Raw genomic sequence first — 25,174 nt, 5'->3', positions numbered from 1 at the left:
GAATGATTTTCTTTTTTGGTTCATATCGCCGACCCCAATTGTTTTGGGATGAAGGCGTAGTTGGTGTTGTTGTTCTTCTTCTTGTATTGACAAGTCCCTGAAATCTTATATCATCATCAGGCCTAGATGGTGCACTCACCTGGGAATTTGTGACTTTCTCCGTCTGAGAATTTCTATCAGCCTCTTCTTATGCAACAGTTGATGACTTACACGAACAATCATCTCGTGTTTCCATCTGATCAAAATGTTTTGCAGCCATCCACGGTTCATACACTTCATCCCTTTTGTGTTGCACTGCTTGCTTCTATCTCTGACTCTGCTTTGTTGCTCTTTCTGATTCTCCTGCAATAATCTCATCAAACACAACATTCCGTGAGATTTTAATTCGACGTGAGGTTGAATCATACCACTGATACCCTTTGTACTGGTCAACATATCCAACAAAGTAGCACTTGCACGCCTTGTCGTGAAACTTTTCACGTTGAGAACTGTCAATGTGGACATAGCAGACACAACCAAAGGCTCACATTTCGTTATAATCAGGAAGTTTTTGAAAGAGAGTAAAATATGGAGATCTATCTTGAAGCAATTTTATAGGCAGACAATTTATGATATAGGTCACTGTGTGGAAAGCTTCTGTCCATAAGCTGAAGGGAACACTTGTGCTGTGGAGCATACTTAAGGCACATTCCACGATGTGCCTGTGTTTTCGTTCAGCAACACTATTTTGTTGTGCTGTATGTGGGCAAGATATACGACGATCGATTCCATTCTTTTGGAGAAATTCAGTAAATTTGTGTGATAAATACTCTCCTCTTCCGTCACATTGGAAATATTGGATTTTGGATGAAAATTGATTACAAATAAGGGCATGGAACGAACAAAAGATTTTGAACACCTCAGATTTATGTTTAAATATATCCAGGTGAATCTAGAATAACTATCAATGAAGATGACATAATAGCGGCTGCCAGATAATGAGGGCTGGGGAGCAGGGTCTCAAACATCGGAGTATATGGTTTCAAAAGGAATTAAAGCTCTTTGATTTATTGAATGAAAGGGGAGTATATGACTCTTACATAACTAACAATTGGAACAAAGAGGTTCTTCTGACCTTTTATTCAAACTAGACTCTGGAACAAGCTCACTTGACACAAGTTTTTCAATAAACGAACGACCACAATGACCCAATCGATGATGCCAAACTTTTGGCTTATTACATTTAGACAATCTAAGACGACAATTTTGACTGAATGATTGATGAGATTGGTGAAGCAACACAAACTGAAGAGGGAGACTCCTTGAGGACATGCATATTTCCTTGTCGCTTTCCTTCAACGAGCGTCTTCTTCGTAAGAAGATCCTTAACACACACAGAAGAATGAGTAAATTCACAGAAGAGTTAGTATCGTCAACAAGTTTAGACACAGAAACAATATTCTTAACTATGCTCGGGGAATGATAAACATTAGACAAAGTTAGAAAAGAATTAGAAAGGGGAAAGTCAACAGTTCCAACATGTGATATAAGGTGAAGAGTACCATCGCCGGTCTTAATAATGAATTTTTCAAAATAGGGAATGGATTTTGAGATCTTACTAACATCACGTCTAACATGCGTTGCTGCTCCGGAGTCAATATACCATGTTCCTTGCTCATTCTGTTTGAAATTCAACCCTGAAAGTGCAGAAATCAAGAGGTTCTTCACGTTATCTTTATCCTCATCCTTCGGTCCCCCCGTTACTTTTCCTTTGCTGGAAAATGCTGTCCCATTCGTCCTGCCCTTGTTCTGAGGATTATGCCAACAATTTGCCTTAGTATGTCCTCTCTCATTATATAAATTGGTACAGGGAGGCACGATGCTCTCACGAAACGGATGCCGACATTGTTGATTTTCGACGCAGTGACAGAAAATGAACAACCACGTAATAGGTCTGACGTTGATGGTGATCTTTTGGTGCACGTTCAGTCATGCAACAACAAAATAGTCAATGGGAATGCATGGCAAAGGATCAGATCAATCGATCAAATCAACAATTTATTTAAGGGGCTGATAAAGATTATAATGATAAAAGATAAATGACAAACAAACTGATAAATAGTGGCTGGATGCAAGAAATAAACGAATCAACGTGAAAGAAAAGAAACGCTGTAGTGAACCAACATAAAGAAAACAGGCTACACACAACCCTAGGATGGGTATTTAATGGCTTCAACTGGATCTGGGTGTCGGGTTCGGTCCTGGACCCGAGACAACTTTTGTGTGCTGCTGGATCTGGGGGCGTCTCAGCCTGTATTCTCTGTGCTCGTCTGGAGTAGGTACGCAGAGGGACCTCTTCTCTGCGTCTCAGTATGGGAATCTGGATCGGATCCACTACTTGGGTTCGATCCCCAATCACATGGTGAAAATTCGGTCCACTGCCTGGGTCACGCTGTATGGATCTGGGCCATCCTGTTCTGCATCATTCTCTCCTGGTTGGGAAGAAGTCGACTCTGACGACTTGTTGTCTCCACAATAAGCATATAGAGCAGACACATTGAATATAGGTGAAATATGCCAATCTTCGGACAATTCAAGGAGGTAGGTTTTCAGACCCAACCGCTTAAGAATCTTAAAAGGACCATACTTCTTAGGACTCAACTTGCCATAGGTACCTACTGGAAAATGCTCGGGACGCAAGTAAACCCATACTAACTGACCGACTTGAAACCAGACATCATGACGACCTTGGTCTACGAAAGCTTTATAGGTTTCGTAGCTTTCAACAAGTTTGGCTCGGACCTGTCTGTTGATATCACGTATGTACTCGATGACATCAAATGCGAGTGGGGTTGGGTCTGGGATATTTGACACAGGTGCTAGGTCTACTATATGGGTGGGTGATCGACCATAAACCACTTGAAACAGAGATTTACCTGTAGACCGGTTGATGGAGCTGTTATATGCGAACTCAGCTTGAGGCAATACTAGGTCTCAAGTTTTGACATTCTCCCCCACTAGACTCCGTAACAGGTTTCCTAAAGTGTGATTGACAACTTCGGTTTGGCCATCTGTTTGAGGGTTGTAAGCACTACTGAACTGAAGCTTGGTCTTCAACAAGGCCCATAACGATTTCCAAAAATGGCTCATGAAATGCGTGTCATGATTTGGCTCATGAAGTGATCGTGTGAGGTAAACCATGAAAGCGGGCCACGTCCTTGAAGTAATAGGAAACTACTAGCGAGGCATCAATGGTTCGCTTACACAAGACAAAAATAGCCATTTTTGAAAACTAATCAACAACGACTGAAATTGAATCAAAATGACACGGGGTTTTGGTAAGACCCACAATAAAATCCATGGACACATGCTCCCAGGGACGCTCGGGGATGGGTAACCAAGTATACAAACCACTATTTTGACGATGACCCTTAGACACTTGACACACTCGACAATTTTGAATAAACTTGACAACATCTTTGCGTATTTTGTGCCAAAAGTAGGTTTCATCTAACAGAGCAAACGTCTTATCATGTCCAAAATGCCCAACTAGTCCCCCTTCATGTAACTTCGAAATCAACTGAAGTCTAAGAGAGAAAACAGGCACACACAACTTATTATCGTAAAAGAGGTAACCATTATGTATACTAAATCGTTGGTCGACTGTGCGATCAGAGGAGATGTACCCTTCCCAGACTTGTTGGAAATCAGGGTCCGTCGGGTACAACTCCTTGCACTGCTCGAAACCAGTGACCTGCACTGACATAGTCATCAGAAGGCTGTTCTTCCTGCTAAGAGCATCAACTACCTTGTTCAGAGTACCATATTGATGGCGAATCGTGAAGGTGTACTCTTGCAAGAAACTGACCCATTTGGCATGACAAACACTCAACTTCTTTTGACTATTCAGATACTTCAATGCCTCATGATTCGTGTACAAGACAAACTCTTTATAAATAAGATAATGCCTCCAATAACGAAGGGCTTTTATCACGACATAAAATTCAACGTAATAAGTGAAATATTGGCACCTGACCTGAGTCAGCTTCTCACTAGAGAAAGCAACGGATCTGCGTTTTTGACTGAAGACTGCGCCAATTCCTACTTTAGAGGCATCACACTCAACCTCAAAGACTGCATTAAAATCAAGAAGGGCTAAGACATTGGCACTAGTGATTTTGTCTTTGATGATCGTAAAGGCCTTTCTCGCAGTAGGCGTCCAATGAAAACTAGTACCCTTTAGGCACTTCGTGATAGGGGCCATGAGGGTGCTGAAGTTTCTCACAAAACGTCGGTAAAAAGTGGCTAACCCGTGGAAGCTACGGATCTCTCCTATAGTCTTTGCGGTAGACCAATCTATAATCGCATGGACTTTCGCGGGATTTGCCTTAACTCCATTAGATGACACACTAAAATCTAAGAACATGACACTGGACGTCATAAACTCACACTTTTTGACATTGACATATAATTTTTCTTTCCTTAAAATCTCTAAGACTTGACGCAGGTGACTTAAATGATCAGACAAAGATACGCTATAAATCAAAATATACAACGACAAACTTCCATATACAAGGACGCAACACTTGGGTCATCATATTCATAAAAGTACTTGGGGCATTAAATAACCCAAATGGCATGACTAACCACTCATACAACTCATCACTTGTCTTGAAGGCCGTTTTCCACTCAACCCCCTCTCGGATACGAATTTGGTGGTATCCGCTTTTTAAATCGATTTTGGAAAAAATAGAGGCAACAACCAACATGTCAATCATATCATCCAAACGAGAGACGGAAAAACGGTACTTGACAGTGATGCGATTGATCACCCTACTGTCTACACACATGCGCATGGACCCATCTTTCTTAGGGGTGAGCAAGGCGGGTACTGCGCAAGGACTCACACTGACGAATAAAACCCTTTTGCAGTAACTCGTGAACCTGACTCAATAACTCGGCAAGCTCGGATGGGTTCATGCGATACGTGGGTAGGTTAGGGAGACTCAACCTTGGAATGAAATCAATAGCATACTGCACAACTCGCATAGAAGGCCATCTGGGAGGTCATCTGACATAATGTCGCAAAACTTCTCAATAAGGGGCGCGATGCCTGCGGGAATGGGCAAGGACGTCCTCGTCGACGGCTTAGCCACTAGGGCATAACAATAACAATCCTCCCGACAATGGCTCAAGAAAGACCGATAGGATAGGCGTTTAAGTCGGGGAACTTGCTCAGGCTTATCCACCGTGGGAAACCCTGTAACACCCCAAAATTTCGAACTTTCTAAATTCCTTTGAAAAAGTTGAAAAATTTCTTTTCTTTACAGAGTTAAATTTTAAATCAGCGGAAACAATTTCTTTAAAAGAAAAGGTCAAGTTTGACAACTTTAGGCACGTTAGCAAGAGAACAAAGATTTACTATGGACGATCTGCAATAATACTTAGGAAACCATTTCTTCTATTAAAAGAGAGTGCCTGGTTTGTACAAAATTTGGATTCCCTCCAGGGAAACTGTACAAAAACCAAAATATCCAGGAGAGGAACTACGACCAGAAACAGTAGATCCTGAAGTCATCTTGCAGTCGCGTCATCGCCTGTGTTGCACCTATTCGTCACCTGTACCCATGAAATGGGTTACTTTTGCGAAAAACTAGTAGGTGAGCACAAAAACAGAAAGAATTAAATTAGCCATAAATAATTTATGCAACAGGTAGTAACGAGCAAACTAAGCAGATAAATTGGAGAAACAAACTAAGTACAACAAACTGAAAGGTGAACATGCTCAATTTAGTTATTACTTGTTAACCCGCCATGCGGGTACATACATGGCACGTGAGTCGAAACGGCCGAGACCAAGCTGAATGTTCATTATGTTACGTATTTTAAGATACCTCGGTTGTCTGACTGAATCCTATTCCTATGGAGACAACCGATGGTCGAGAGAGTAAGTCCCCAAGGCCTGATAGGGATGCATTCAACTTCTGCAGAAGTGTTAGGCTAACTATTGTAGCCCTAATCCCCCCCTAACCTTCGATGACTGAGGAAGACATGTCTTTTGCCCGTAAAAAGCCATAAATGGTCTGTCCATCGGAGTTGGTACCCTTCGTTCTCTCTCTTGACGAAGCCAGGATGAATTGAGCGCGACAGGGTTTCTTAGTCGTTGCCTCATTCTTCATGCTCTGGTCCATTAGACCAAAACGAACATCTTGCCTATGAATGCGATTCCCATTTTTTTTATATGTGTTTTCCAACAACGTGCACAAAGCACAAATCGAGGTCATAAGACCATCTCATCCAATCATCGTAGTACTATCATGCCTCACATGTTCAAGAGTACACTACGAGGAAAGGGATATAGGTCCTCAATAGGAGCCTCAAGAGTGTGTTTCGCAAAGATATAATGTTTTTAAAAAGTTATTTTTAACATTCAAAATCTTTCGAAATGATCAACAACTTGCCTACATATGGCATGTGATTTTCTCGAATCTCGCATCCGATGATGCAATGTCTGGGTGCTATGCGCGTTTCGACACTGATCTTGGTAAATGGGCTTTGCAAAAGAACCCATCACCCAACAACTTGATCTTGTCCCATATCAAGGATTTTCCCAAAATATATCGGGTAAAATAGTGGAAAAGGTATTCCTCCCGAAATACGCTAAGTCGATGGCACGGCAAAAACAAAAGACAATAATGCGAAAAGCAAGTGCCTGGGCGCGAAGCGCGATGGCAAACATAAACAGGAAATGCGAAAGCAAAGGACAAGGATCGCGAAACCGCGTCCTTGAATTAAAAGACAGTAAGTAGTAAATACGAAAGAAAAAGCCTGGGCGCAAAGTGCGATGGCAAACAGAAACAGAAAATACGAAAGCAAAGGACAAGGATCGCGAAACCGCGTCCTTGAATTAAAATGCAGTAAGTAGTAATTACGAACGAAAAAGCATAGGCGCAAAGCGCGACAACAAACAAAAACAGGAAATGCGAAAGCAAAGGACAAGGATCGTGAAACCGCGTCCTTGAATTAAAAGTGTATTTATATACGTATATGTATATAAATATGTAATTAGGTCCTTTCAATCTTTAATTATTTAAGCTCGATTTAATTATTTAAGTCCTTGTGCAACTTCTCCTACCTTGGGGTATTGCGAGGAAGAAGTCATCTATGAGCGTAGGTGATCGTTGGTTTAGTTCGCGGGGCGCGAACGGGCTCCGTTGCGTAACATTGCAAGAGTACGATATTAGCATGTATCTTAATTGAAAACGGAACAAAGGTCGAGCATGAGCTTATTTTAACTGTCTATCGGACATAATCGGGCGGCAGGGGCCAAAAGCCCCTGCTAGTTTCCCAAAAGGCGGGACAGGGGTCTTTGGCCCCTGTCGACTTTCTAAACGAACGAGGCAGGGCCAAGGGCCTCTGCTGAGTCCTGAAGAAACGTGAGGCAAGGGGAAATCCTACTTCGAATGGAAAGGGGCTTCCCACCCCCTTCCGTTGGCCTGTCGGAAGGCAAAACGAGAGAGAGAAGGGGTCGCAGGGGCCAAATGTCCACCTGCGACCCTCGGAAGATGAGGCAGGGGCTAAATGGCCCCTGTCGAGCTTTGCTTGACAGGAAATGGGACAGGGGCCAGAGGTCCCTGTCGGTTTAGAGAGGGGCAGGGGCCCTCGGCCCCTGTTGGGTCTTCAAAAGGAGGGGCAAGGGCCTCCTAAGGCCCTTGCTAGGTTTTAAAGAAAGGAGGGGTTGGTGCCTTTGTCTCCTGCCAGGTTTTAAAAGAAAGGGGCAGGGGTCGATGGCCCCTGCCAAGGAAACGAGCAGAGAGAGAGGGAGCGCAGGGGCCAAAGGCCCCCTGTCACTTTCCAAAAGAGGAGGCAGGGGCCAAATGGCCCCTGCCAAGCTTTGCTCGACAGAACACGGGACAGGGGCCAGAGGCCCCTGTCGGTCTAGAGAGGGGCAGGGGCCATTGACCCCTACCTAAAAGAGAAGGGCAAGGGCCGATGGCCCTTGTTGGAACAGTAAAAAGGGCAGGGGGCTCCGCCTCCTGCCTGCTAAAAGAGACCAAGGCAAAGGGATAGAGCCCCTTGCCTGACGGAAAAGAGGAAGAAAAAGGCACGACAGGGGCCGCCGGCCACGTGCCGATCTTCCGGCGAACCCAGTGGAAGAAAAGAGGGGGGAAAAAACGAGAGGAGAAGGGGGGTTTGCCTGGGCTGCCGGAGGGAGTGGGAGATCGCCGGAGAGGTCGTCGCCGTGAAGGGCGGCTCGTCGGCGAGTGGTTGCCGTGAAGAGAGTTCGCCGGAGTGGGAGAGTTAGGGAACGAGGGGGAGATGGAGTCGGGGAGGGAGAGAGCAGAGACAGAGGGGGAGAGACGAGAGATGAGAGAGAGAGTCCGTGGATCGGGGGAGGCTCGTAAGCCCTCCCCTCTCCCCTCTCGCCATTTTATAACACACAGGGTGGGCGGGCGGCCCCCTGTGTGTTGCCCACGTCCAGCCCCGAAAGCCCCCTTTCGATGGACAGGGCTGGCTCGGGTATGTGTTCTTTTGGGACGTCCCCATATATATATATATATATATATATATATATATATATATATATATATATATTCAAATTGGGTTTTACAAACCCGATCCCCTTGATCGGGAGAAGGACTACCATATGACCCTTAAATATGAACGAGTACGTGTTCCTACGGCCATCATGAATGGTCTTGCGGTCAAACTGCCAGGGACGTCCCAAAAGAATGTGACACACGCTCATAGGGGCTACATCACACTACACCTCATCGTGGTAATGTTCCCCCATGAAAAACCGAACTAGACAACGCTGGGTGATAGGGACCTTGTTGCCCTTCTTTAACCATGTCATCTTGTAAGGTTGAGACAGTTTCTCCGTTTTTAGGTTCAAGGTGGATACGACACTCTCAGACATCATATTCTCGCACGCTCCAGTATCAACGATAACATCACACGCGTGCCCCTCACAGTTGCACCAGGTTCTAAAAATGTTATTCCGCAACCATTTTGCCAGGGCCGACTCTCGGGGTGCGGTCAAAACATGACAGATGGACCACAAATTTTCGACGTTGCCGTCGAATTCTATGACTTTCTTCTCGTCATCTCCCTCACCAAACGACTCACCCTCGCTCTCACTATTAGACACTGACTCAACAATGCCCTCTACGAAATGGGTGTTCTTGCTTATGGTGTGGTACTTGGACGCAACATGACCTAACCCCTGACACCTAAAACAACGAATGATAGACTCACTTGGCTTGGCTTTGGATCTGATGTGGTACGTTGGTCCGGACTGGTCAGGTTTGCTAGGGTTAACTCTAGGGGTGGACTTTGGGTCTTCCTTCCTAGGGGAGCTCGCTCCCCTGGTAGGGAAACTCAACTTAGGTCGACTGGACTGGTCACTACGGGAGACTCAATAATCCTGCCTCATTTTCAACTTCTCTTTGATGTTCATGGCATAACTGCTTGCTTGATCTAAAGACTCAACTGTGACACAACTGAAGTCATCAAAAATAGCAAGACGGAGACCAGAAATATATCTCGTGACCTGCTGGCGAGCGGTCTCCTCGATCTGCACTCGTAGGGAAAGACGATGGAACTCAGCAGTATACTCTGCCACAGTTTGGGTGTCTTGCCGCAGGGTCAGGTACTCCTTATAGGCTCTCTCAGCGTGATCTGATAGCACGAACTTGGATTGCATCAACCTCTGCATCTCCTCCCATGTCTGTACTCGCTCTAGCCAATGTTGCTCATTCGACCTTTGCAACTCAACCCACCATGTTTACGGTAGGCCTCTCAATCATGTAGACGCTAGGGAGACATGACGGTGCTCAACGACAGTGTGGTAGTCGAAGAAGAACTAGACGACATAAGACCAATCAAAGAACTGCTCTGCATCGAACCGACCTGTGAACTTTGGAACATCCAGCTTCACCCTGTATGTGGAGGGGTGCTCTGGTGCTCTTTGCTGACAGGCCTCCACCATACCTGCGGGGTACTCATTCCAGAAGGCATCATCATCCATCACGACCTCATCTCCTTCGCCACAATACTGCTCTCTTGGTAACTGATGCCGACCAACTCTAACGACCTGTGGTCGATGCTCTGGTCGCGCCGGTCTCTGCATAGGAACCTGCCTCTGTCTGGCTCGCCCGTGAGTGGGAACCATCTGCGGCCGACGTTGTGGCACCGGTAGGACATGTGGTCCTGCTATAGGTTTAAGGGTTGGTCGGGTCTCGGGCTCTAGGTGGGTAGGAATGGGATAATACGGATTTGGGTTATGGGTCAGGCTAAGATAGTGGTGTTGGGTCGGGTGTGGTATTGGGTTTTGGATCGGGGATGGGTTAATGGGTTGGTTCTGGTGTGGGTATTAGGTCTGGTTGGTATAATATTGGGATGATTCGCCCGATTGGATATGGATTGGGTCTAGTCCTAAGCTACTCGTCGGACCCAGAATGGGATGGGTAGGACCATGAATCGAGTTATGGTGTGAAAAGGCTTGGTTCGAACTCGATCCTAGATCCGTAACAAAATGGGTCGGGTTTTGACCTGACTCAAATTCAAACTGGAGCTCTGTCTTGGTCGGATACAAGTGTGGGTTAGCATTGGATCCATGTTGGGGTTCAAACATAATGGGTTGGGTTTGATTCAGGGCGAATCACGAACCAAACCCAACTGGGTAGGTCGGGTAAGGGAGTTCAGAACTCGGACCCGTTCTCGGGGACCCAAAGGATGGCCCCCGAGAGCCGGGTCTGGGTCCCGTGGAAAAATATTATTGTCCGGACCCTCTCGGGCTCGGACCCATCCACACGGGTCCCCTTGCTCCTGCTTTCAGGTTTGCTGCCATAGGGCCTCCACGCGCGGGATCAGGGTTAAGGACAAGCTCCTTCCCGGGTTGGGATAATGCACCCGGGCCTGCAGCAGGGCCCAACGTGCCGCTGGGGTCCTGCAGACCAGGCCCACAGGGAATTACAGCCTGGGCTGGGGCACACCTGAGTGTTGTGGGGTTCCAACCAGGAGTCCCGAGTTCACCCAGAGGGTGCCAACTGTTACCATATTAGGGTGGAAAGGGGTTAACGGGTTCTGGGCAATGGCGCGATCACCAGAGGCCGACTGGCCTGGGTCGGCTACGATAGCATGTGCTTGACTGTCAGCACCGTCACTCGATCCCGCTCCCATGTTCAGCATAGGCGCCGCGCGTGCCTCCCTGGTTGACTCAATGGCGACGATCCGATTTTCGACCCCATCTAGGCGTTTTGACATGATGGCCACGTCCCTGCTGATGCGCATCATGTTTTCTTGCATTTTTGTCATCATTTTCATCATCCGCAACATCGTATGTTCGTTGCCGGCTTCCTCCCACTCTTTTCCACTCGCCGGATCGCTCCTCGCCTTTTGAACCATGTCGCTGACGAATGAGGAAACACTGGGCTCTGATACCACCTTGATGCAGGGAGGGCACGATGCTCTGACGAAACGAATGTCGACGATGCTGATCTTTGACGCAACGACAAAAAATGAACTACCACGTAATAGGTCTGACGTTGACGGTGATCTTTTGGTGCACGTTCGGTCGTGCGACAACAAAAAAGTCAGTGGGAATACAGAGCAAAGGATCAGATCAATCGATCAGATCAACAATTTATTTATGGGACTGATAAAGATTACAATGATAAAAGATAAATGACAAACAAACTGATAAATAGTGGTTGGATGCAAGAAATAAACGAATCAACGTGAAAGAAAAGAAACGTTGTAGTGAACCAACAGAAAGAAAACAGGCTGAGGTAAATTCAATATGTTGTGTGGCTGCACGCAACCCTAGGATGGGCATTTAACGACTTCAACTGGATCCAGGTCTTGGGTTTGGTCCTGGACCCAAGACAACTTCTGTGTGCTGCTGGATCTGGGGCGTCCCGGCTTGTATTCTCTGTGCTCGTTTGGAGTAGGTACGCAGAGGGACCTCTTCTCCGCGTCTCGGTACGGGAATCTGGATCGGATCCACTACTTGGGTTCGATCCCCAATCCCATGGTGCAAATGCGGTTCACTGCCTGTATCAGGCTGTATGGATCTGGGTCAATCCTGCTTCTTTATCCTCATCCTTCGGTCCCCCCATTACTTTTCCTTTGTTGGAAAATGCTGCCCCATTCGTCTTTCCCTTGTTCTGAGGATTATGCCAGCAATTTGCCTTCATATGTCCTCTCTTATTACATTAATAGCACGTTGGTACATTTCTGGAGTTTTGATTGTTGAAAAATGAGTTGAACTGATTATTTGGAGTAGGCAACAATCCACGTCCTCCAAAATTAGCTCTTCCTTGTCTACGTCTTCCACAGAAGGTGTTGTGCCCCCTTTCTAATCCCACCCCTGTGATCATTACCTCGTGACTACTGGGATCTGAAAAGATCTCCCGTTTAATGGTGACTTCATACTGTTGCAACTTTGCACAGAGATCTTCAAGGTTTGGTTGTGATGGCAGACATAGCAACGATGAGACCAACATGTGATATTCATGCCCAATACCATTCAGCGCTTGTTGCACCTTTTCTCTGTCAGAAATCTCACAACCCACCATAGCTAATCGGTCTGTGATAGTCTTGACTCGATTCATGTATTCTATCACAGTAAGACTTCTTTAACAACTGAAACTCTCTTTTCAAATGAAGAATTCTGGCCTCCGAAATCTGTGAATATGTCTGAGCTAACTTCTGCCACAGCTCCGTGGCAGAGCAGTCATCTGGAATACTCACCAATATCTCTTGAGAGAGTGTAACGACCCCAATCCATACCCATTAAAAATGCGGAATACTTTTTTTTTCAATGCGGAAACCTTCCCAGAGATCTGGGGTCCTCACAGTTCCAATTTTCATTGGATAGCCCAACCACCACAAACGAAGTTGCAACCATCATCCATAAGAACCAAACCAATTCCTTTATTTATGAGTAAGAGAAAATTTCAAAGACAAGGTTTTATTCAACTGAAAATAAAGCGACAACTGGAAAGAAGCAAGAAGAATTTAAGAAAGAGCCACTCTGTCCTCTGTTGAAGCCGTCAGGCTCAAGTATGACTCTCATCCATTCCCAGTAGACAGTCCAACATCATTGTTCACCACATTCTGTGAAAAACCAATAAAGTAGGGTGTCAGAATCGAAATTCTAAGCACAACTACTTCTAAAGAAACCAGGTGAGACAAAAAACATGGATAAGATTTCATGCAGTGATTTGAGTGAGTGAAGGAATACAAGTTTGCAGAATCTAAATCACCATACTTACCAACAATTACATATGCTCACCAGTCAAGAACAGTAAAGCAATACCAAGAACTAAATAACCAAACCTTACAGCATGATTTCAAGAAATAAATCATATGATACTACCAAATCATGTCATGATATAAAGAATGATTCAAACCAGCATGATCTAATGCATAACAGAAAAAATGCATGATTATGTGCAATTCATGATTTCTTCTGTTATCTTTCATTTAAGTTTCATCTTTCCATATGCATGTCCTATTAAATGCACACAACTTTAAGTGCATTTTTTTAATTACCGTTGCCCGCGGATACACCAAACGGGTACAATCCCTGAGGTCAAGTCGGTTCCTAGGGTAGCTTAATATACAATTTGTATTTTTTTACTAGGTTCCAACTTAGTTCTCAACCGAATCACTTTCGGAACATTAGACCTCCACATCTAATGTCGGGGACACAAGGAACACCCCACGTCACAAGTGCCACTTCCTTGGTACCATTAACAACAGTTGTGTCAAAAACACCACTCCTGGATAAAGTGACAGACTCTCCCTTAAACCGTGGTCAGGAGAAAGAACTTCAATATCGGGTTCAGGGGACCAAATTACAACACACGAAGTTTTTGTATCCTCACAGTCTCCCCAAGACCGGATATCTAAGATTTTTATTAAAGTTAATTATTTAAGTTTGCAACACCATATATAAAAGTAAAGTGAAAACCCGCATCCTCCCTTGCGACTCCAGCCTGTATAAACAACTAGAATAGTGTAGTAATGTGCCAAACCATTTTATGTGGTTTTAGTGATGCAGTTAAAAACATAGGTGAAAGAAAACCAAACCCACGACTCTCCAGGCCGACGATGGTCCATTTAGGCCATCGATGCGTCCCACAACAAAAATCATAACAACTTGCATTGTATGCAATAATACCAACATAATTAAAAATGCACATTCATTCATACCATTTTAACAATGTGCATGAGCTTCCACAATCATATGCATGTGTAACCATCCATGTGTAAGTGCTTTCATGTAATCACTTAACACACATGCATTCATCTATAGTTTCATAAGTATATGAGAATATTTATGCATGATTATACATGCCAATACCCATCGATCCCATATATGCACATGCACTTGAAACTAAATCATACATGCATGATAATTAAACATGTCCCATAATGTAGATACATGAAACCTTCCATTCATAACATGAGTTATCATCCACACCCATGCACATAAACCAGATCTAGAAATTTATATTTAAGGGATGCACGCATTCCTATCATGTATGCACCTCCACCAACCAATTTTTCAATAACAGAACGATACATTCAAGAGAAGGTATCTCAAATATTCATAATTAGGGAAAAGTAAACGATCGGGTGTAACCTAATACAAAAACCAATAGTCAATGTTACTTTAATTAATTGAAGTCAATTCCTTCTGTTTCAAGAAAATCAGAGCTGCGAAAGAAATTCATAATGGTGCAATAAAAATCAGTATGGCGAAAGGCCATACTGTTGCAATACAGTTCAACTGTAGAGGATAACAGGGTATGCTAGAAAAATGGGGTATGATAATCAGAATGTCACAGGGTATAAAATTCAGTTTTATGTGTCCATCCTTCTTGAATAGGGTATGATGACCCCATATTTTACATGACTGAAAATTTTAAATATAACTCAATAATCCACCCTGCATTTTACAAATATGTGCTTAAGCCACACTCAAGAACCAACTTGAGATACTTTAAAGCAACACGTGATTCAAATCATAATCTGTTTAACCAAACCAACTATATTCATGTGCTGCAACCAAAAAGAAAATCTCCAGCATAAGCAATAATTTCAGCTATTACTCATGAGTGAATTTTGTGTTATGGATAACACTAACCATGACAACCATATTAAGCTTAATGCGCAACATGCATTCAAGTTGTTTACCTTCACAAATTCCACGTCAGAATAGCCCACAGAAGGTGGGTACCTAACAACTATTTGTTTGTTTCAGTCAACATTTAGGTTAACCACTATATAGATTCCTCAAAACCAACTATTCAGGGAAAACCCAAATCAAGTGTCTACTAAACACCCTAAAGCTTCAATGTATCGTAACATGTAGATTTTAAACTATCTGTCTTCAACATTAAAAAAATGGAAATGAGCATCTCTACTGAGCTTCAACAACATTACATAAGTAAGAAAATAAACCTTTCTATAAGGGAAACATACTAACATATCAATGTATTGGGCTAGTATAAGTATTTCCAGAAACCCATAAATTCATCTATTATTCTACATCTCACAGAAAATATATTACAAGAGTGATATTTCACAGAACAAAACTTTAACTTAAATGCACCGATCTCTCTAATATCATGAACAAAATGACAGAAATCAACGAGGCGGATCGATTATCATAAGGATTGTCAATCAAAACAAAAAGAGAAACATTCATTCTCAAACCAATCGCTTAGGGTGATCAAAACAGGGAAAACCCCTGTTTCACGATTTCAGGGTATCTATCCCCATCAGAAAATTCGTAACCCCTCTTAGGAAAATCCAAGAACAAATTCGTTAACAGAGGTCTGCCGCCCTTTTAACACAAATCAAACCCCCTTCTATCAGGAAATCTGAAATCCCATAGCATATTTGAATTTTCAAGAAATCAAAAGATAATCCCCCACCCCCTTAAATTGAAAATAAACTGACAATCCCCAAATTCGGCTGAATTGGGGTTTTCGTCAAACATCCCCAAATCGATTGGGTTGAGATTTTTTTTTTGGATTTAGGGTTAGGCAAAAAAATCCCAACCATTAACTAGGGTTCCAAAATGGGGTTGACAGCAAAACCCCCAAATCCTCCCCTCAATCCACTTATGGAATCGAACCCATGTTCGATTCCTCATCCCGATTCCAAGAAGACTCGTACCTTTTTGAAGCTTTTCCGGCGATCGGAGCCTGGGGACGCGAAGCAGGGTTGGCTGGTGTCGCTTCTTGCTGTTGCCGTGACAGGGGAGCTCGCCGTGGCCTGTGGTGGATGTGGGTTGCCGCAGCTTTTTCCGGTGATATCCTATCCTCCGACGCACGCACACAGACAGAGAGAGAGAGAGACGAGGGACGAGAGAGAGACCCGAGTGAGGAGGGAAAACCCCTCTCCACTCCTTTTATCGGCCCCAAAACCCCTCCTCTACCGAGAGGTGCGGGGTCGGTTACGCCCTACGTAACCCCCCTCTCCACCCCCTTTCTTGTTCTGTTACAGTTTCATCGGGCAACCCTTATTGGGTTGCCTCTTTTCTCTTTAAAAAGGCTGTTACGCAGGGTGGGGCTTGGGTCCGGACTCGAGACCCGTAACCCGACTCCAAACCATATGGATCCACAAGTTGGATACAAATGGATCAAACTGTGGGTCCTCGGATTAACTTTTTTTTTAAAAAAAAATTAAAATTTTATTTATTTATGATTATACATACATATATATATATATATATATATATATATATATATATATATATATATATTAAAATATATATAGGTATATGGATCCGGTATGTGGATCCCAGACCCATCTACGCACCTCTTTTAAATAATTATTCCCAAAATTATTTAATTAATTAAAAATTATTGTACTTATACATACATATCAAATTTATGAAGTAAATTTATTCGAAAAAATCCCTTTATGGGTCCTGGATCTGAAATTTGGATCCCAGGCCCAAAATTTAGAAAAATACCCGATATTTTCCAATAAACTTAAACAATTTGTTGTCAAAAATTGAAGTTATTACAGAGAGAGTCGAGGTAATGTATGCCACGACTGCTTGGTCTCTTTTCTTCCATGATGTGAAATCTGGATTGCGAATTACCTTGCTGGAGGCCTCTCTTTTGTCACCCTATTGTTCCTGCATGACGAACTCTTGTGGTGCACGGACTGTCCCATCAAGGTGCCTAGAGAGATCCAGATTCTTGATAAATGGTAGGATCTCTGTCTTTTCCAGGTCAAGTAATTTGAATTGTTGAGCTTTTCAGAAATGAGTTGTCTGAGAAAACTAGATAGCTAAGAGGGAGAATCCATAATGATGAAAGGACAATGGGTGAAAGTAAGACTGAAAGACTGTAAATAGATGTGGGAAATCTGTCCAGAATCTGCCTGCACAGGAAAAATTACTGCAAACATGCTTATTGTTCTCTATTCTCCTTTTTCACCTTTATTTTAGGGAACAATCAAACCTTTTTAAGATAGCAAAGGGTGTTCAGACACATAGGCAGGCCTTTTCGCAGATTCAACAAAATTGTTCCATACAAAGACAAGTACAATAGGCAATCTGATATATAATCAGATTTGTTATAACTTATAAGTTGATCTGACGCAGAGACAATATTAAAGACAGCAAATCAGAACAATTCAGATCTGTCACAAAATTCAAACCTGACGCAAATTCCAGATCTGATGCAGTTTGAGGTGAATCTGAAATAGTTCAGATCTGGCGCAGGTTAGGGCAAGAATATTAGAACTCGACAAACTTGTCAAAATAAGATTCCTTTAAAGGATTGAGAAACAGAAACAAAGAGAATGAGAAGAGGCGGCAGATCTGACGACAACCAAATTTGGGTTTGTCGATCAGACCTAGGGTTGAAGAATTCGATACTAGATCTGACAACAACCAGATCTGACGGCACAGATGACTGGATAAAGTAGAAGAGAGAAAGGATGAAGGCTATCAGAAGAAGAAATCAATCACCCAACCTGTTTATGACAGAAGGTCTGAATCTCGCAGGGCACTCTCGCTGGAATTCGTACTGCACAGTTGGAATGGAAATCACAAGTGAACCCGCTCTGATACCATGAAAGATTTCATCACCGAAGTTGTGTTCACACAGTAGAACAAGAGAGAGAGAGAGAGGTTTGGAGGCGTCTGCAGCAAAGATGGGCTTCCTGTTTTTCCTCTCTATTGTGAGAACGTACCCTAATTCATATTTATATTACTCTGTTCAGATCTGATATAACAATGGATATCGGGTCTGCTCCAAACCCAAGCACCCGACCCAATAGCATAATACAACAGTAATGTTGCAGAACAGTAAAGTGACAAAAATACCCCTGGATGACTCATTCTTATTCTTAATAGGAAGTCCTTCATCTTTGCATTTTTGCAACATTCTTCTTCAGATTTCTTCTAGTTCAGCAATAATATCATCCTGAAAAGTTGCAGTAATAGATAGAGAATCACATAGACTTACATTTTGATCTTAACCTGCAATATGTTGCTTAAATCTATGTAGTCCACCTATAATAATAGCATCACAAAACCGACATCTCAAATTCAATGGTGACCCTAGTCGTGGTACATCATCAATGCTTCTGCAATATTGCCATGATTGTGAAGACTACATCGAAGGATCTAAAATAAAACATAACCAATTAAAAAACTCAATAAGAAGCACGAGGCACACCTTTCACCAAAAACACTCAATAAGATGCAAAGAATAGAGATTTTGTACCTTAACTCACTTCTTTGAGTGAAAAAATGGTGAAATGCACTATTGATAAAATCGCAAAAGCCCTCTCCCTTGTGCATGAATTGGCCCCCAAATCGATCTCACGAAATCTAGGTTTTGTGGGTTCCCTTCTAACAGACTCTAGACATATGAAGAACTCGGCCCTCAAGATGCCTTTCAAATCCAAAATGAAAAAAAAAATAACTTTCGACTTTTTTTAAGTGCCCTGATACTATATCATATGATAAACATTGTATCGTACAATACACCTGATACAGGTACCATACACACTCGCGGTACGAGTGTCTATCGTATTGCAAAATACAAAAGTAATGATACGTATCTTACTACGATACGTACAACCATGGCTGAAACAACATGCTATAGTGACATTCTTTTGAGCCCGTCCCTTTTTCTTAATGCTTTTCTGCTTTGTTATTCTAAACTCCGTAGAAAAGAAGTACGAAGGGTTAAGCCATTTGATTCTACACTAGTGGTTGAATGTATTTCAGCTTTGGCTTACTCCCGTTGGAGCTAGTTTTTGCTCATGTGCCAAGCATGCCCTTTAACTGCTTTCTCCATCTGTCTTCTCTTATAATTGGCAATTATCAGGTTTCCTATTTTGCTAAGTGGGTGAGTTAAATGTCAATTATTTAGATGGTCTATCTTTATAGTACAAAACGTTTCCATGCATGACTGTTTTGTGTGGTATCTGATCGATCCCTAGGCATAATTGTTTTGTGAGGTATCTGATCCCTATGTTTGAAGAGTCAAAGATTGAACTAAGGATCTTCTAGATAAGTCTGTTTTAGCTCTGAGTTCTTTGTATTGGTTTGAGATTGGCGCTTGTTGGCAATCTTCTTTCATGAATGTTGCTGTCCTCTCATCTGATGATTTCATAATGGAAAAGAAAAAAAAGTGAAATTGTATTTCCTCTAGTGTGCCTTATGTGGAAGACCCATAATGATTTTCTTTTTTGGTTCATATCGCCGACCCTAATTATTTTGGGATGAAGGCGTAGTTGTTGTTGTTGTTGTTGTTGTATTTCCTCTAGTGAAACAAATTTTCTTTAGTATTCTGCACATATATCGAAGCACATATATCGAAGGTTATATTTTCTATCAAATAATTGTATGCCTTATCTTTGGTTTGCCCATTTGTATCCTGCAGGAAATTTACTCTATAAAACTGCCAGGAAATCCAAAACTTGGTGAAGGAAAGCCTGAAAACCAGAACCATGCAATTATATTTACTAGAGGAAACGCAGTTCAGACAATTGACATGAATCAGGTGATTTTAACTTGGGCATACATTTGTTTTTCTATGCATTTTCCTGTTTCATATTACTGATTTACTTAATGCGGGAAATACATTATTTTTTTCTCCAAAACGTTTTTAAAAAAAGTGATTGTATAAGCATGGTGTGGATGACAGTACATAATACTCCCATGTGCCACATCCTAAGGGTTTAAATAGTCGGTGTGTAGATTTTCATTCGTATTTTTTATGGGTATGCTGGGGAAAACCCTTGTGGAATTCATACCCCTCATAATCACAGATATTGGCTATATTTTCGAAATATCACTATTATTCCTGTATTTTCCTCAAATGATATACTAAAGGTAAAATATCGCCAATTTAATTATTTTGTGATATTCTCGTTAATCATGATAATACCCATGATATTGTCAATTATTTATTTATTTTTTTTGCATCTTAAATATTTGTTTCTGTCTTTTGCATTTTTTACTTATTTCTTTTATTATGTGTATTTTATTGTCTAAACATGTTATTTTGATATTTTTAAAAAAAATTTAAGTCTTGGGATTTTCCCAAGATTTGTGAACCTAACCTTTAATATCTCGAGAAATTGCCTCCCGAGACACACCTATATATATAGGCGTATTATCAAACGACCCTCCTGTCGGACAACGGTTAGACGCCTGTGCGGACTTGATCACACACCCGCTCTGTCTGATAAAAGGCCCTTTAGCGGCGTTTGTGACTTCTGCTAAAGGCCATTTCAGCGAAAAAAAATTCTGCTGCTGATCGTGCATGCGATCAGTGACGGGGGTTCGTCCAACCCTTCCGTCCATTGCTTGCGCGTCCACTAATACCCTCGTCCATATATATATATATATATATATATATATATATATATATATATATATATATATAATATATATAATATATATATATATATATATATATATAGATAGATAGATAGGAAAATTAGTTCCTCCTACCATCCATACTGTGTGGGCAATGCTGATTTTCGATTTTCGGTGATCATATTTTGCGGATCAGACCTCATAGATGTGTTAAGCATGTTTTATTTGCTAATAATCTACTGTTTGATTGTTTTTTTGTAATAAAAAGTATGATTTTATGAGTTATGAAAATTCTGGGTCTTTAATTTTATGTCATGTTCAGATGATTCAAAGCTTGATTCCTATTAAACAAACCATGTTGATCGTATCATAAGGTCAGATTAGAAAATAAAAAATGAAATGATTGAGTAATTAAAACCATCCTTTTTCTCCTACTACCCGAGTAGGAGGAACCAATCTCTCTCTCTCTCTCTCTCTCTCTATATATATATATATATATATATATATATATATATATATATATAAGTAATGGGTCCATGCTAAATGGGTTTTTCTTCTCTTATGGTGTTTTTTTCACAGTTCGGACCCCATAAATGTGTTGGGTATGGTCGACGAGGAATCCACACCTAGATCATGTGTTTTTGATGAAAAAATGATATTTGGAGCCTCAAAAATTTACAAAGATTTTGGACCGTTGACTTTTTGAACGTTATAAAAACCCACCCATGTGTCAGAATCAAACACATCAAGACTGATCCCTATAAAATGAAGTACATAGATCACATCTGTACGGTCAGGATTTAAAAATAAAACGAAAAAACCTGAAAAACTCATTTAGCACATTTCATTTATCACGAACCCATTGCTCTCTCTCTCTCTATCTATCTCTCTATATATATACAATTTCAGAAAACCATGTATGCCTATGTCACATAAGTGTGGGCGAGAAGGGTGTGACATGGTAGCTTCAAAAAATTTATTTGCATATATATATATATATATATATATGGAGAGAGAGAGAGAAAGAGAGAGAGAGAGAGAGAGCTACATTGACCTTTTTGAAGTGTCTGTATTACATAGATGCATGTCGAGGCCTATGCGTAGAACACCTGCATATCTGTGGTGGGATTCCAACTCGCTCCATACCGGCACAACCAATAGTGCACCCTATTTGGCGCACAACCCGACTAACAATTACACTCGCACATCACTGCTAACACTACCCCAACTATGGCACCTTCCCTATACACAACTTTCCTCTCTTGGATGCTCTCTATGCTACATCCGTGACACCTCTTGACAAGTGCTGCAAACTAACTTGGATTGTAATGACCCCAAACCGACCCTCAAAAAAATGTGATTTTTTTTAAACAATTGCGGAAAAAACACTCAAGGACCGGGGGTGCATTACCGATTTAATATTCCCATTCCATCAACCATATCAAACATAGAGTCAATTTAAAACTATGAATTGAACTTCATTTGTTTAATCAAATAAGTCAAAGAGTTAAAAAATTCAATATCAACTCTAATCCATCCTGTTCACATCAGAACTCAAGCTACCAAATCATAAATCTCGAGCCCTCCAACCAGTCAGTCCCTCTCATTACTGAGCCTCATTTCTTGAAAAACAGATTTAGAAAACGGATAAGGACCGAAGTCCTCGTACGAGTTCTTCTAAAAATCTAACAGTAAGTAAATAATAGAAATTAAATCATGCACAAAATTTAAGAGAAAATCACAAGCAACAAATCATTTCAAATAAGCATTCAACAATTTCATGCTAAATCAAACATATCAAAGATTTAGAGACGCATGAAACTGATGCTTAAACTTTTAAGGATACATGAATCAAATCAACATGCATGAATAACTTTTTAAGTTACTTATCAAAATTGCTTTTGCATGCATTTTCCTATTTAATGCACATAAATTTAATTTTCACTTTTTTACCAACTCGCAGATACTCAAAACGGTTTAAGTTTTCGAGGTTCAAGGAAGTTCCCAGTCATAGCTTAACACACAATTTATATTTTAATTATTGGGTTCTACTATTGTTCCTTCTGGTATCAAGAATCATCACCATCCATCGGAAGATTAAGAATCATCACCTAATGCCGGTACATCAAAGAAATCATCATCCATTGATGTCACTTTCTTGGTATAACAATAATTACAACTGAGTCAACAATACCATCCTTAGGCAAATAGCTGAAAGTTTCCTACAACTGTGGCTGTTAACATGAACAACATATCGGGTTCTTGGGGACAACAATTGCACACGGTGTTTAGTATCCTCACGGTCCCCGATGATCGCCGTCCAAGGTTTCCTCCCTTTTAGCAGGATACCAAAAAAGAAAATTGTTACATTATTTGGTATCTTACCATCATAATTAGTTAAGAGCTATGTCACATGGGTGCGGGTGTGGGGATGCGGCACTTCCAAAAAACCCGGGTGTGGGTGTGCGTGTGCGGGGGTGCGACAAAATATATATATATATATATATATATATATGACTTATAACCAGTTCTTTTTTTTTGCTGGTGTGTTTGTTTGAAGACTTGTTACCCACATTCTGCTTGTTGTGTACTTTGGCGCAACGGGACAAAATTGATGAACCGAAAGGATTGGCAATCTGATCGACCCAGCCTGCTGCGTTCTGCTGACTGTCATGATTCAATCATGTCAGAAACTCCCTGGTCTTCATGAAAAAAAAATATAAGCGAAAGGTTTGATGTGGTTTGTTGGAGAGAGTCTTCACGAGGCCTACGGCTCCACTACCACGCCACTGCCTAGGGTTCTTCAAATTTCATTTTATATATAGTTGCACACAGATCTCCAGTCTGGACTCTGGATGACAACTAAAAGAAATTTATTGGATTTGACATGTGGAAAACAGAGGTCTACACCAGGCTACGACTAGAGCACCCATCTTGTCAGGAGAAAATTGAATGCTAATAGCCACCAAGGCTACCACCACCATTATCATTTATTATACAACAACAACAACAACAACTACCACGCCTTCATCCCAAAATAATTGGGGTCGGCGATATGAACCAAAAAAGAAAATCATTATGGGTCTTCCACATGAATCCTTCTCCTCCAATCATTTCTATCCAATGCCATGTCTTGACGAAGAAAGATCTGGATGGTTGAAGGATAAAGACTTCAAAAGGCTCTTGAATTTTGGTTTTAATTTTTGAGGAAGATGGATCGTCATTTCCAAGTTAACTAACGCTGCAAATTCATTGTTTGGAGGCAGGAATAGCATGGGATGCCAACAAAGCTCGTCAGATGTTGTGGACACAAGTGCCCCCTTTATAAAACAAGAGCAGCAGCAGCAAGCAGACATCGGTTGTTCCGTCCTTTCATTCTCTGATCACTATCTGCAGGGATCCTGCAAGGGGTGGGGAGAGGTGAAGAATCTGGAAGTCCTCGTCAGGGAATAGGCAACTCTAAAGAGACCGAAGCTATCAAGGCCAAAGTCAAAATCGAAATCCAGGAAGGGGCGGGTCCCGCTGCGCGGTCAGCTGTCAGCAGATTTTTTTTTTTAAAATTCCGCAGCCCATTTCATAGGGCAAAATTTAAAAAAAAACAAAAATTGGACCAAAATGACCCTGGGTGCGGTCAATGCACCCAGGGTTGGGTTGACCGCACCCGGTGCGGGCGGGACCTGCTGCACGGTCAGCTGTTAGCAGATTTTTTTTTTAAATTCCGCAGCCCATTTCAGAAGGTAAAATTAAAAAAAAAAATCGAAAAATTTGACCAAAATGACCCTGGGTGCGGTCAACGCACCCAGGGTTGGGTTGACCGCACCTGATGCGGCACCCGCACGCGCACCTTTTCTGGAAGTCCTTAATGGGTAGAGTTCCACTAGTATTTCAAGTTTTCTCTTTTGTCTTGTGTGTGATTGGTGTTTGCCCTTTGTGGCATATTGTATCTTGTCCATTATTGACATTATGCTTATGTGAGTGTGCCCTCTTGATTTTTACATAATGTAAAAGGGACACAAAAAAAGGAAAAAAAAAACAGAAAAGACTAAACTGTCCATAGTGGTCAGTTCCTATTACAGAGAGTAAGATTTCAAAAATGCCCCTGGTGGGTCGATACAAGAAATATTCATAAATATTGTTATATATACATATATGTATATATATAACTATATATGACTACATTTTAACACCCAACACCTTTGTGTGGCATCTTGAGTGTCCCGGTCAGCATACACCTACCGGTGACCTGTAGGGTTCACGTGCTTCCGAGTGCGAGCATTGGTGTCTGAAGATGGTAGAGGGAAGCCACGTAACAACAGCCAG

General features: G+C 41.8%; 1 protein-coding gene across 3 annotated transcripts in view; it reads left to right on the top strand.

Annotated features, from left to right (window-relative positions):
• Positions 1 to 25,174, top strand: part of GSL10 (glucan synthase-like 10) — a 234,036-nt gene that overhangs the window by 172,070 nt on the left and 36,792 nt on the right. For all 3 annotated transcript variants that reach the window (XR_016432360.1, XM_090008729.1, XM_090008730.1), the window contains exon 37: positions 19,914 to 20,033. Coding sequence is in view for 2 of the 3 variants with exons in the window: in XM_090008729.1 (XP_089864855.1) it covers positions 19,914 to 20,033 (120 nt within the window). In the remaining variant the exon portion in view is untranslated. The remainder of the gene's footprint in view (positions 1 to 19,913; positions 20,034 to 25,174) is intronic.

The sequence above is a fragment of the Nuphar pumila genome, chromosome 6 (genome assembly GCF_984573655.1).
Source record: "Nuphar pumila chromosome 6, dmNupPumi1.hap1.1, whole genome shotgun sequence".
Taxonomy (NCBI): Eukaryota; Viridiplantae; Streptophyta; class Magnoliopsida; order Nymphaeales; family Nymphaeaceae; genus Nuphar; species Nuphar pumila.
Note: the sequence above shows the minus strand (reverse complement) of the source record. Positions and strands in the feature narration are given on the sequence as shown.